Source organism: Dermacentor albipictus, unplaced genomic scaffold (assembly GCF_038994185.2).
Source record: "Dermacentor albipictus isolate Rhodes 1998 colony unplaced genomic scaffold, USDA_Dalb.pri_finalv2 scaffold_12, whole genome shotgun sequence".
Lineage (NCBI taxonomy): Eukaryota > Metazoa > Arthropoda > Arachnida > Ixodida > Ixodidae > Dermacentor > Dermacentor albipictus.
In genome coordinates, this window is record NW_027225566.1 from 1,762,701 (window position 1) to 1,776,599 (window position 13,899).

Below are 13,899 nucleotides of genomic sequence, written 5' to 3' on the forward strand. Positions count from 1 at the left end.
CATCACCTAGGTTCATGCCTATCTATAGCAAAAGATGTAGCCCGACCAGACAAAATAAATGAAGGGGGTGGGCTGTAGCAATCCTAAGTGTTAAATAATGCTTTATCCTTTCCCTAGAGTTTTCTGTTTTTGTGCTTTTTATGGATCCTCCGCAGTAACCATGCGAGTGCCGAACTTGAGCTTAATACTCGCGAAACCACTAGTACGATGCCTGATAAAAAGGACCAGGGCGCGCCAGCAGAAGACATGTCCAGCATTATTGCCCAGCTGACCCCGCTGCTCGAGCATCAGACAAACGTAACTCCAGCAGCCAGTTTCCGTTTGCAGCTCTCTGTGCCTGCATATGAAGGCCACACAGATAAGAAATCGGTGGCAGACTTCCTTCAGGAAATGCAAGATTACCGCGATGCGGAAGCCATTACGGATGACGTTCTTCTTCAGCGCGTCTTGCCCGTCGCCCTGACTGGGTCTGCCGCCCGCTGGCGTCGTCGCCAGTCATTCCAAAGTTGGGCGCACTTTGAGCAGCTACTGCGAGCAGAATTCCTCCCCCCCGACTACGTTGTCCGCATGAAAGACGAGCTTCGCGCCTGTAGTCAGGCGGAGGAGGAAAGCCTCCAAGAATACATACGGTCCTTTCAGGAGCTTTACGAGCGCGCAGACCCTTCAGCATCCGAAACAGAAAGAGTCACTCGGGCAATCCGGCAATCTCACCCACGCTTCCAGGCTTATCTACGGGGCCGCACCTTCTCTTCGCTTGACGATCTCGCTAAAGCGGCATCCGATATTCTGGCGGCGATGTTGGCAGAGATAACTTACCAGCCTCCACCCCCGCCTCAAGCCTTCCTCGAGCCGTCTTGCGCGTGGCGCAGTTCTCCATTTGCAAGCCCGAGGGATATGGTACCGCCTCCAATGGCGCTGGATCCATTCATTCACCGCACCTTTGCCACCCAGGTAACTTTCCGGCCTCCGGTCCCGGAACCTGCCACAACGTTGCGAGACACTCGGGGCCGCAGCAGGCCTGTAGTCGCTGCCGCCCAATCAGGCGCAGCAGATACACGCAGGAGCATTCCAGTCTGCTTCCAGTGTGGAGGACGAGGCCACTACAAGAGCCAGTGCCCGAGCCCCCCTGGCTCCCGCCAGCAGGGAAACGACGAGGGCCGGCGGTGGTGAGCAGCTCCGAGTCGCCGGCCAACGACCTACATGCAGGCTACGGAACGACCTCTCCGGCAGCAGCCGACCCTCACGCGGTGTTACTCGCAACATCGAGGCATCTTGCAGCGGCTGTCAAGCACCGAGCGGGGGCAGGCGTTTCCAAGACTACGAAAAGCCGGGTGTTTTGGTCGTCTCACCATCCTGCTGTCACGGCGCTGAGCCGCGGACAACCTCGGCAGCGGAGAGGGGGAAAGAAATGGCTGCTCACACTCGAATCACAACCGGCATCAACGGTAGTAGCTGTACGGGAAAGGTGTCACCCCCCCCCCCCCCAGATCGAAGGCCCAGGATCTCGGACAAATGGTGAGGTCTTTGCCGTCCACGTTCAGTCATCTTGACGACCACCTTGAGAAAACACCATTGGTAGCGGTCAGAATGGCCGGAATAGAAGTACCTGCTATTTTAGACACCGGCTCTGCTGTTTCCGTTTTCGGCGATCGTGTCAAAAGCGCCTGCGAGACGAAACGTCTACAGTTACGAAGTGTAAACACGACCCTTCGCGTGGCATCCGCTCACGTTGCATCCGCTACATCAGCAGCCCGGTTAATGGTTACCATGAATGATAAAAAATTCCGGCAACGCTTCCTATACCTTCCAGCACTTTCTTATCCTGTGATTTTGGGCCGTAACTTCATAGCCAAAGCAGGAATCGTTCTCGATCTCTCTAAAGGCACCTACCGGTACGGCATGCATGCACATCCACTCAAGTTCATGACTAAGCCAAGAGACCCACAGTCAAATCTGTTTACCGCCAATATCTCTGCGGTCTCCGAGACTGGTAGTGGTATTCTCACTGTTCTGAAGTCTTTCACAGGATCTCCGGCGGAAAAGACCAAAATCGATACAGCGCTTAAACCATTTGCCGAAATGTTCACGGAAGCTCCTGGCAGCGTTAATGTGCTGACTGATAGGATAGACACCGGATGCGCCCGCCCAATTCGTTTCAACCCGCGGCCCCTGAGCATCCACAAGCCAGCACTTCTTGATAGTGCGCTAGACCAAATGATCACTACCGGTGCAGTAAGACCGTCTAAGAGCCCCTGGGCATTCCCAGTTGTACTGGCACCTAAGAAAGATGGCACGGCGCGGTTGTGTGTCGACTACCGTCGGTTGAACGCTGTCACAGTTGGAGACCCGTACCCCTTCCCATCAATCGATTCAGTGATGTATTCACTTGGGTCCGCAAAGTTCTTTACTACTTTAGACTGCAGCAGGGGCTTCCTGCAAATTCCGATCGCCCCCTGCGACATTGCAAGGACTGCATTCACTTGCCATCGGGGACTGTTCGAATTTGTCCGACTGCCTTTCGGTTTGTGCAATTAACCGGCGCCCTTTCAGCGTGTACTAGATATTGTGCTTCAAAACGCCACATTCAATTATGCGATGGCATACATGGATGACGTGGTAGTGTTCTCAAAAACCCCGGAGGAGCATCTCCTTCACCTAACCACCGTTCTACAACGAATGCAGGACGCAGGCATCACCATTAATCCCCGGAAGGTTCAACTGGTTTCGACCAGAATCAACCTCCTAGGTTTCATTGTCAAGCAAGGCCCATTCTGACCTGACGAGGAGAAACTCCAGGCCATACTGCAGCTTCCATTACCAACAGTCGTCAAGATCCTGCAGCGGTATGTGGGCATCGTAGGCTTATACCGCCACTTTATCCCCCACTGCGCTGACCTGGCAATACCTCTCCACCAGCTCTTAAGGAAAGGTGCCAGTTAGTACTGGACTGACGTGGAGCAGGGATCATTTCGAGCTCTTTCATCGGCTATCGCCGATACCGCATTTCTGTTGCTTCCCGACCTCAACCTGCCATTCACCGTGCAGACCGATGCAAGTGAGTATGACATCGGCGCAGTCTTGCTTCAGAAGCACCAAGGGAAGCTTCACCCTCTGGCTTTTGCAAGTCGCACTCTCACAGGAGCAGAGCGGAACTATACCGGAGCAGAGAAGGAGTGCCTAGCAATTGTATTTGCACTAAAGAAATTTGACATGTATCTGGATGGGGCTGACTTTACTATTCAGACTGACCACCAGGCGCTGACGCGGCCGTCAAAGCTACAAAACCCAGCCGGCCGTTTAGCCCGTTGGGCTCTCTCTCTTCAGGAGTACAATTACAGAGTAGAATACAGGAAAGGCACCTTCAACAAGGTAGCGGACGCCCTGTCCCGAGCACCACTCTCCAGGGATGGCAAGCCGGCACCCGCAGTCCTGGCTGTGGCAGTGCCTGTGGACGCCTGGGGAACACTGATCTCCCGCCAGCAGCTATTCGACGCCCAGCTAACCGACGACCAGTGCAACTTGATACGCAAGGCACTGGACGGCACCAACCCTGCCGGTAGCGGCAACAACGACTGCTACATGCAAGCAGACGATGGCCTGCTCTTGCGGTATATACCTGCTGCCGATACGGATTGCGGTGAGTCCCCATTCCGTGTCGTTGTGCCTAGGAAGCTGCGCAAGCCTTTTCTAGAGTACTTTCATGACACCCGCCTCGCCGGTCATAGCGACGGCAAGAAAACCTTTAAGAAGTTGTGTCGCGTCGTGACATGGCCGCACATGAGAAAGCATGTCTTCAGATACGTTCGCACATGTCCTACCTGCCATACCGTGAAACAGAGGGGAGGGAAGCCACCGAGCTTCATGCAACCAGTTGAGAGCCGATACCCATGGGAAATTGTGGCATGTGATGTTATGGGCCCGTACCCCAATCGATACTTGTTAGTGGTCACTGACCATTTCTCCAAATGGGTAGAGCTGTACCCGCTTCGCAAGCTGGATTCTAAGATGATCTGGGATAGGCTGTTGAAAGCATTCACCCGTTTCGGTGTCCCAGCGCAGCTTATCACGGACAATGCCACATATTTCACAGGCAGGATATTCGTTGACACTTGCAAAGCTCTTGGCGTGCAGCACAAAAGGACGACACCCTACCACCCTCAAGCCAACATCATGGAGCGTGTGAACAGAAACCTTAAGACAATGCTGGTGGCTTTCACTGAGCGGCACAAGGACTGTGACGTTCGTATCCAGGAGATGGCTTTCGCCACAAGGACCACAGTAAACCGGTCGACAGTGTTTACGCCAGCGGCTATTCTTCTCGGTCGCGAGCTCCGTTTTCCTATTGAGCATGCATTCAGCAACGGCTCCGAATTACCAACTCGCAATTACTCCACGTTCACACAAAATCTTTCCAGCCGCTTGGCCCACACTCTGAAGGAGGCCAGGGAAAACTTGGACCTTGCCCACCTGGAACATGGGAACCAATACAACAAAGGCAGGCGGCCCCTGGAGTTCGCGGTTGACGACGAAGTGCTCCGCCGCACGCACCCACTCAGCGATGCTGAAAAAGGGTTTGCTGCTTCCCTCGCGCCTAGATGGGATGGCCCTTACGTGATCGCGAAACGTATTTCTAGTTTGGTGTACCTACTGCGGGAAAAACACGGCAGCAGAGTAATAGGGCCCGTAAGCTTGCACGACCTCAAAGCATACTACGAGCGCCCATCAGGCAGCTAACCATGCTTCAGTCATTATACGAGTTCAGCAGTTAACGCGGCTGTGCCCTACATCCGTTATCTGTTAATCGCGACGTTTTTACATATGCTGTCCTTGGATATCCTCGCCTTACGCAGAATACCACGCTACCACTCCAACGGGCGTGACCAGCCTGGCTGCCACGGCGACCCATCGAAACATCACCTAGGTCGTCGGCCTCTCACCGAGGCGACCGATGTGCGCTAGCGTCAGTTGGGCGAAAAGTGCATTGTCTCCGAAAGAGCGCACCCCTAAAGCGCACGCCAATTGGAGCCGTCATGTGGAGCTCCGAACGACGCTAGACACCATTCCAGCCCATCGCGTGCTAACTGCCCCGAACATTTTGCTTCGCAAAAGCCGTGAGGTACTCGACTAGGACGATGCATGGTGCAGTTGGACGAAAGGCCCGTTTATAGTCCGACATTATCGGCGCGCGGGCGAGTGTCGTTCGCGGTCAGTCACGCTACGTCGGTTGCGCTGCGCCAGCCGAGATGCCATCCCCTCTATACTTCAACGCGCGCGCCGTAGGCTGCTATCTTCGGAGCATGCGCAGAAGGTTCGCCAAGGCGCGCGCCGTCCGCAAAAGCCGTCTGCGGAGTTGTGTTGGCGCCTTTTTCTTCGCGCGCAATGCATTGTGGTGCCAGAGTTCCGCCGACTTCGACGCGCGAATGGCTCAGGAGCCAAATCGGCGCCGGGCCCGTCGGAGCGCGATGGAAGCCGCCGGTTACGTTAGCTGCGCCGGTTATAGACGAGGCAACCTAAAGTTTGCCTGCGCGGCACCAGCGCCGAATGCTCCCCTAGCGGACCGATGGAAGTTTCGAGGGTCGTCGCTGCGCTGGCGCGCGCCCGTGTTCTGTACGGCGCGGGAGCGCTCGTGCGCGTGGTTTTTGCGATGTCGAGTGCGACCTCATCAGCCAGGAAAGGTGGCACGCAATACTGATGTGTTGTCGATTGCCACAGCAGCCTCGAAAACACGAAAAGTACTACGCCGCCCGTGAAGTTCTACAGATTTCCTGGGAAGTGGTACGAGAAGGACAGACGACAAGCATGGATAACTGCAGTGCGCGGCCGAGTCAAGTAAGTCTCATACTTTCGCATTCGCGAGTAATATCTTGAAAGCGGAATAGTCATATGCCTGTTTTTAGTGCACGGCCGTTTGTTCAGTCGTGTCGCGTTGTTGAATTGTGGTGGCATCCGCCGTTTGTTAGCGGTAAATGCATGCGTGTTGCGCCGCTAAGCTCTACGACGCGCGCTCGATTCCCAGCCACGGCGGCCGCATTTCGAAAGGGGCAAAATGCAAGAACACCCTTGTTACCGTGTGCTTTGATTTTAGTGCACGTTTAGGAACCCCCAGAGGTTAAAATTATTCCTGAGACTCCCCCGTACAGCGGGCCTCATAATGACTTCGTGGTTTTGGCATGGGTTTGGCACTTAGAACCCCCGAATTTATTTGATTGCACTGTGCCTTCCCTCGCGATCGGCATGGACGAGCTCAAGAGAATTATTTCCCTTTTCCAAACGCTGCAACTTAAATTACTAGTCGTGCAGGTAACGAAAGGGGCCGCGCGCTACTTTTGTGTGGTAGCAGACCGTATTTAATGCAAGCCGCGGTCGTCGCGTGCGTCGGGAAGCGGCAGATCGGAAAGCAGCCGCTCGAGACGTGCGCGTTATGTTTGCTGTTTGCCCATGCTTTCTAAGTATCTAAGTGTGCAAGTATCATAACTTGTAGTGGTACCACTCTTGTAGAATAATATATGCACACAATCACAGGAACGTTACCTTTGCAAACATATTACTGGGAGTAATTTAATCCCCACAACAAATAGGCACACATACTGTTTCATTTATATGCGATGCAGATGGAAGCGGCGCCAAACAGACCAATGGCAATCACAACAGTCTTCTCAGCAGTCAGCACCACCGGGACATGTGCTTTCGTACTGCAGCGACGCAGCTCTTGAGCAGTAGCAAGACACGTGTGAAACAGACTCCAGAACATGCCTTTGTGAAGTGACGGAACCGTCAAGAACAGCCCACTGGATCTGCATGCAGTGATCGAGTAGTATGACAACAGAAGTTCCTGCTGCCAGTGTGGCTTAATGTTGTAATTGAAATAAACGTGGCTAAATTTCTGAACATGGTGCGTGCCTCTAACTCGACGTCGTCTACGATCTTGTCGGACACCTGTGACACGCACTTGGCTTTCACTCTCACATCACCGTCCACAATTTGTTCAACGCCGTACACGTTCGGAAGCAGACGCTCCCCTATCGTGAGGTTGGCGCCACGAAAAAAGCTGTCGGCGTCGGCAGCCTTCTTGAAACCGCACGGTAATCTTTGCATCGCTGTTGCGCCAGCAGGCGATCTGCCGCCGTCGAAAACGGAGCGCCGTGAGAACGAGCAGCGAAGAAAAGCGCGGACGGCACAACGTAAACGAAGCGGAGACCACGTCACGACGCGACCGCGCTGCTTGGCGTTTCCACATTGGGGCGCTGTCAGGAGAGGCGCAGTAGCGCCGCCTGGCCATGGTTTTCTTGTCTATAGAGGGGTCGTTTTCGCCGACGTGACGTAGCGTGTGCGCGTGGGCGTTACGTCGGACTATAAACGGCCCTTAAACGGCCCCATAGTGTTGTTATATAGTGTTGTTACATAGTGTCATTACATAGTGCTGTTGGACACCCAGGCGGGTGTCCGGTCTTGTACGGGGGGGAGTGTCGGGCCCTTGGCCCTCTCTGCAGCGCGCACAGGGGAAGCCTTTTAAACGCGCGCCACAACGGCACTCGTCGCATGGGGCATGCGCATCGATCGCGATATCGTAAGAAGGGAGCGGAGACTGCATTCGGGGCTTTGTGCGGGGCGCGGGCCTGGGGAGGCGCTGGTGGGGCGTGGCCCGTCTAGGTTTCTTGCCGAGCGTGCTGCAGAGCAGGGGGAAAAGCGTTTTTGTATTGTGTCTGCATGAAAGAGTGCTCTTGTTGTTCGCTTTTGGGACTATCTGCGCGCCTGGTTCGGTGCTTGCTTGCTTTCTGCGCTTTATGCATTCTGTTATCGCCCGAAAGATTGTGTTCGTTGATGGTTTGTAGCGGCCGTTCTTTCGTCGCTCCCTTCGGCTTGTACATTTTGTTGCCTCGCTGTTTTGCTGCTTGCTTCTTTGCTTTTGCTGCTTTTTGCTGCTTGCTTCTTTGCCTTGTTCTTTTCTGCTATTGGCGCGAGGCTGCGGTAATTTTGAGTGTTACATTCTATCGTAAATTAAAGCGGTTTTTGTTCCTTGCGCCTTTGGTCCTTTGTCGTGCTGGTCGCGGCTCGCGGACCCCCTGAGCGAAGGCGAGGGGGCCTTCAGTTTCAAGTCTCGTGGTTGTTACTAACAGAACAGTGCGATAAATGAACAAGGGCTTGGAGGCATCCGTTCACCTTGCTTGCCTCATGGTGCTGCTTCATAAGCACCGTGAGCATCCAGGCCAACTAGGAAGGGATGTTTGTTGCAATTGCTTCTGAACTTTATTCCCACCAAACCAACAGCGCTCTCAATGACAGCTTTTGGACAGTAGAATGCTCGCACCCAGCAAAGTCTTAAGAAGGAAGCATTCAGGAGGTGCAAAATTTGCTTTTGAAGCTGGCAACATTACTGAAGGAGCTTTGCCCATTTGCCCTCTTTATGGATACACCAAGATGATTTCCTCTTTAAGAGGGATTGTTTCAGAGGTCGTTACATGGCAACAGTGTTGGGTGTTTAGTAGCTCGTCTTTGCGCACTGTTATTAATCTGTTCCTTCTCCAGTGCCCCTGTGAAGTGCCTACTTTTTGGACACAATGCATGCATGCATTTTTAGCTTGTAACGACGTCTGTTACCCCTCACCTCAAGCTGGTCCTTGCTGATGTCACTCAAGAAGGCATTGGGGAGTATGGCAATGTACACTTACAAAACACTGTTGATACCAGTGAAACCAAATTAATGGAGCTGCTGTTCTTTTTTGTCCACTCCATCTTTGTTAGTTACAATGAGCAATGTCCGAACAGAAGGCATATGTAGTTGGTCGTGCATATCCTGCGCACTAAGACTTGTTGGCATGTTGTGACCTTAGCACAATGTTTATATGTAAAAACCTTCTGATGTGTTGATGACTTCCTTCTCTTTATCATACTTTGCCTGATGGAGCCAGCAAGTGGGTCAACGAGATGTTCAACAGGCTTCCCACTAGTTTTCCCAGAGTCTCCTTTACCAGGGTGCTGCTCATAGATATGTTTTCTTGACCTTGCACTGCACTTCAACCATGGCCACACCTGCTAAACCTATAGCATGCGATCAAAAAAGTGCTATACATCATGTTGCTTCAAACCCGTGAAATGTGCTACAAGGCCTTGAGGAACACCCTCATTTATTTACGCCCTCATCATACTGTACGAAGCTTCGCATGATAAGTGCGAGAATGAACATCTGCTGGTTTTTCAGTGTTATTCCTGTCCAGCTTGCTGAAAGCTATCCTGAGTGTTTCAAAAGCAAACGACCGCTGCTGGACAAGAAGTGCTTAAAACAAGGGTCGCTATAACCACATATGTCACACGAAATGAAAAAGGCCACTGAGTATACAGGCGGTTTACTTCATATCCAACAAGCTTGGTTCTCCCTTTGCTAGTGAGTAAACTCAACTTGCCCCTATGGCCTGTGACAAACTTTGTGCCAGATGCTGTGTCCCCTGCAAAGCTGAAGATGTGTATCAGATCCTGACACCCTGCAGCGACTTCTACACTAGGCAAACAGGCTACTATAAAAACGACTGCCTTTACTAATATGCTAATAACATGAAAACGGGCAGAAATTTGGCTATTCATTGGGCCCAACTGCAGGTGCAAGCCACTCTTCCACCAGATGTGTGTTGTTCACAGAAACTGGAGCTATACAAATGCAGATAAAAACAATGATGTTTGAAAGTAGTAGAGTTGAACTATATTCTGCACAAGCAGTGCTATCTGCAACGCTGGTACCTTATAGTCGCAATTCATGGCTTCACCACCATGCAAAGGCACTATTCTTGAATTATTAACTTCTATTATATTTATGGTGGCCACATATTGCAGTTACATATCATCCACATTGTGTGCAATATGGTTAAATGTCAATTATGATAGCCATTCCTAATCTGAAATGCAACAAAAGAGCAAATATAGGCAACAAATTGCAATTCAAAGAGACAAAAGACAACCAGTGCACAGAATAAGTGACAGACTTCCTTTTATTGAAAAAGAAATGTGACATGTGTCATGCCACCAGCAGTGGGTAGAAATCTTTCAAGCTTGGGTGACAGAGGCAAAACTTAGCAAAATTCTACAATCACGCTGTAAAACGGCCTTGGACACAAAAAACCGACATCATATTGTACAGAATGAAAGGGCAAGACTCCATCTAAGAACAGTCTATGGCACCACATGAAATGGTGTAAAAAATGTTGACATGCCCTACCCGTAAGGAAAAAGCAACAAACACAGAAAACGCGCCTTAAAATGCAATGTGCAGAGTCTGAAACCAAGAAAAAACAATCCGAAAAGGTTTCGCTAAGTATTTCAACGATTAAAATTGTCAAACTGTATCATCAATTCTAAATGAACCTGCACAGCTGAAAAGGAAGGAAGGAAAGCCCAATAGCAGGGCTGCAGAAAATGTCACCGAATAAGTATGCTTTGCTTACCAACAATACCTGTGGTTTAGTTGTGGTCTGTGTATAAACTAATTGTGTATAGCCTTTTCTTGATTAGAATGGTTTAGCGGATAGGGAAAAAATGACCATAGGAGAACCAAGTGTATGCATAGTCTACGCACAAAAAGCCACTGCTTTCTTACTTTTCTTTCTCTCTACTACTATTCATGAGTATTTAAGTGCCCTAATAGCACTGCTAACATCCTACTGCAAAACACAAAATTGGGCAACTTGTGGCATAAAGAAAATTGCAGTTTCACTCATAATGGGGAACAATGATGGAGTAGCTGGTGAAATATGCGCAGGAAGCTTACTTCATGCAGTGTTTGTTGAAGTGAACACTTGCCAATGCAAGTCGGTAAAATAAATGTAAAATAAGTCAGTCGTATTTATTTGTGGGAGTTGTGCCTCACAGTGTTAAAGTGGAAAGACTCGGCTTTACTTCCTCCTCTTTCATATCCGGACTTAGCCACTGATCTACACCAAAACAACCCTTTAGCTTCTTACTGCTGAATTCGTTTTGGTTTTCTCAAATCTATACTTGGGCTAGCCATTGCTAGGTCTTGCGCTTTGCTTGAGGAAAACGAGACACCAATAGCTCCATCCAGTAAATCTGAGAAGCCAAGCACTAGAAAACGATTAATGAAGCAGGTGCACCCAATCATTGTCTCACATGTACGAAGAAAATTTAACATAGGACTGCCTTCACAAGTGGGAAGGTGATGTTAAGAGCTTGAAGGTGTGGATGCCAGCTCTATATACAGTACGCAGACATTGAGCATGTGTTAGCAAATCATGGCACCTGTTGGCTAGATCACGCTCTCCGGGATCAGTATTCACCACTACTGAACATTCAGCAGAGTGGCTGAAATGTAGAATTGTGGATTGCCACTCTTTTGATCGTATGTTTGAATCCTCGCAGCACAATGAGAACTTTATTTGCAATATTCTAGCGAGAAATTCGGGAATTCTAGTGACAACATCAGTAGACATCAGAACAACCAGGAGAGTTAGCCCATAGCAGCTATTGCTGTCAAAAGAAGACTGGTATAAGCACAAGAATTGAGATCGGCATACTACATGCCTTTGTTCTGGTAGTGCTCCACTACTTTGGTGCTACAGTTAATGAACTCCACTTTCACTGGACATAATAAGAGTTCTTTAATTATACACTCGCGCACCCGCCGCCTCTCAGATCACCTAAGTGGACACACTATGCTGGCTGATAGCGGCCCCCTCCCACTTTTAGTATGCTTCACCGCGTAACTAAAATGTACTGCGGCAAAGAAGCCGTACATTTGTATTGAGTGAATAAACAAATGGTTTTTACAACAGTACAGAAATAAACGCACACCATGCATCATTCTACCACACGAAAGAGCGTCGCAACATACGGTAGCTGATTCACACAGGCCATGTAGCCCACTTGTCAGTCGTAAAAGGTATTATGGGTAATTCAATATTTCAGGCACACATATGTTTATGTTTACGTTCGCACTCCTTGCGTAATAAGACTCCCAGAACTTCCACAACAGAAAGTAATTTACAACACACAAACGCAAAGACCACTGTATGTTTCGTTTTCAACTCGGCCGTCACGCAAATGACATATAGCGCGGAAAAATGTGAACATGCTGTGTGTTAGCGTCGCAAACTTCATACTAGGCAAGGAGCTAGCACACCGCAGTCCCGCGACAGCCGCTAATGAGACGAAGACGGGAGCACATGTCTGTCAACGCGCAAACCCTAAGCCACTCTGCTCCTCCGCAACCCCCGCTGCACGGCTGCACCACTCGTTTCAAGCACAGCGCACCAAACACACATTCAGCGCTGAACAGTGGGCAGTCGACGCAGTTGCATTTACATGACTTGCAACGAGCAGCGCATCCCTCGATGTCCGTTAAGCGAAGTCGGACACGGCGACGCCACATCGCGGTTGGCAGAACTTTTTGCCGAGACGCTAGGCCACTGCGATATTTCCATTATCACCACCGCCGGGTTCTCAAGAAAGCACGGGTCACACAACGCAGATTCTGTAATGCCAGAGCTCACCGAGGCCGAAGGCGCACTGCCGCACAGCCACTAATCACGGCTTTCCGCCAAGCAACACAGAACATACAACCACCACACAAACAACGCACGCACGATCACATGAGCAATGTTGAACAACGCGTGGTCCAGAGAACAATCACGCCGAGGACGAACACGACACGGCGTCGCTCGGCGCTAGCATCGCGCGTTCTCAAAAATCCCTAAACAATGCTGTCCCTAGGCAGCTAGGATCAGATCACGTGAGGGATTTTAGTACGACAAGTAGACGCACGCCTGGTCAACAGCACAAACGCGCAATCATACATGTACACTCATACAAATACACGCTTATATTATCATAAATTGTACCATTTGATAAGAAATTTTGTAATATCATGTTATTTCTGAACAATTGTTGCCATTTGCAAGTGTATGAAAGTTTTCTCCTTCGCTTCTTTGATGAACTACTTTCTTTAGCGCAGTAACGCAGTGCACCGGCCAGAGCTAATAGAATGCGCGGGAAAAGGCGCCAAATTCAAACGTCGCAAACGCCGCGCCAATGTGTGCGCGCACAGTTTTGGTCCTTTGGATTAAAAAAAAAGTAACGCGTGCCGCAACCATGCGAACTGAACTATTGACCAGAAAAGTACAGAAATGTCGCTGTTTGTGCTTCTTATTTCGACGTCATGGCAAACTGCAAGCGGTCTGTCGTCCCATTCTTTAAACATTTGTGCGTGTGCTTCTGCGCTGTGCGATTTGTCACCGAGAACGTACAGCAGAGCAGATTGTGCTTGGTGGCCAAGCGGATTCCCAGCACATTCGCCAGCTCCCCGTCTATGTCAAAGAAAAGAATTTGGCCTCCATGTGAAATATGAGCGTCATGTCGTACATATCGGCCAAGCTTTTCGTTTCGTTCTGTTGCGCGCTAGCGAATAACATCTAAGCGAAACGCACTCTGTAAAAATGATGTTCACTGTTTTTTCCGCGGAACCCGCCGTGGTGGCGTAGTGGCTGATGTGTTGCGCTACTAACCCGAGTGCTTGGGATCTAATGCCGGCCGCGGCGGCTGCATTTCGATGGGGGTGAAATGCAAAAACACCCGTGTACTTTGCGTTCGGTGCAGGTTAAAGGACCCCAGATGGTCAAAATAAATATGGAGTGTCTTACTACGGTGTGGCTCATAATCGAAGCATGGTTTTGGCACGTAAAACCCCAGACCTGAATTTTGTTAACTTTCTCCGCCACCTTGACCATATTTAACATGGAGGCATGCAATGCCGTTTCCTAACACACAGCCAGGGCACAAGCCCCTTACAATGGACGCCGATGGAAATGCAGGATGCGTCCAATCATTGGTTGTTTGTAACTGCTTGTAGGGACGTTTGTCTTCTCAAACTGCATATATATATATATATATATATATATA

General features: G+C 50.2%; 1 protein-coding gene across 1 annotated transcript; it reads left to right on the forward strand.

The window, feature by feature from the left end:
- Window positions 1-207: 207 nt before the first annotated feature.
- On the forward strand, window positions 208-1,170 carry LOC135921345 (uncharacterized). Its single transcript, XM_065455673.1, has one exon. It carries the CDS (start codon window positions 208-210, stop codon window positions 1,168-1,170), a length of 963 nt encoding a protein of 320 aa, XP_065311745.1.
- Window positions 1,171-13,899: the final 12,729 nt, after the last annotated feature.

Coding starts and splice junctions, on each gene's coding strand:
- LOC135921345 (XM_065455673.1), top strand. CDS start 208: ATGCCTGATAAAAAGGACCAGGGCGCGCCAGCAGAAGACATGTCCAGC.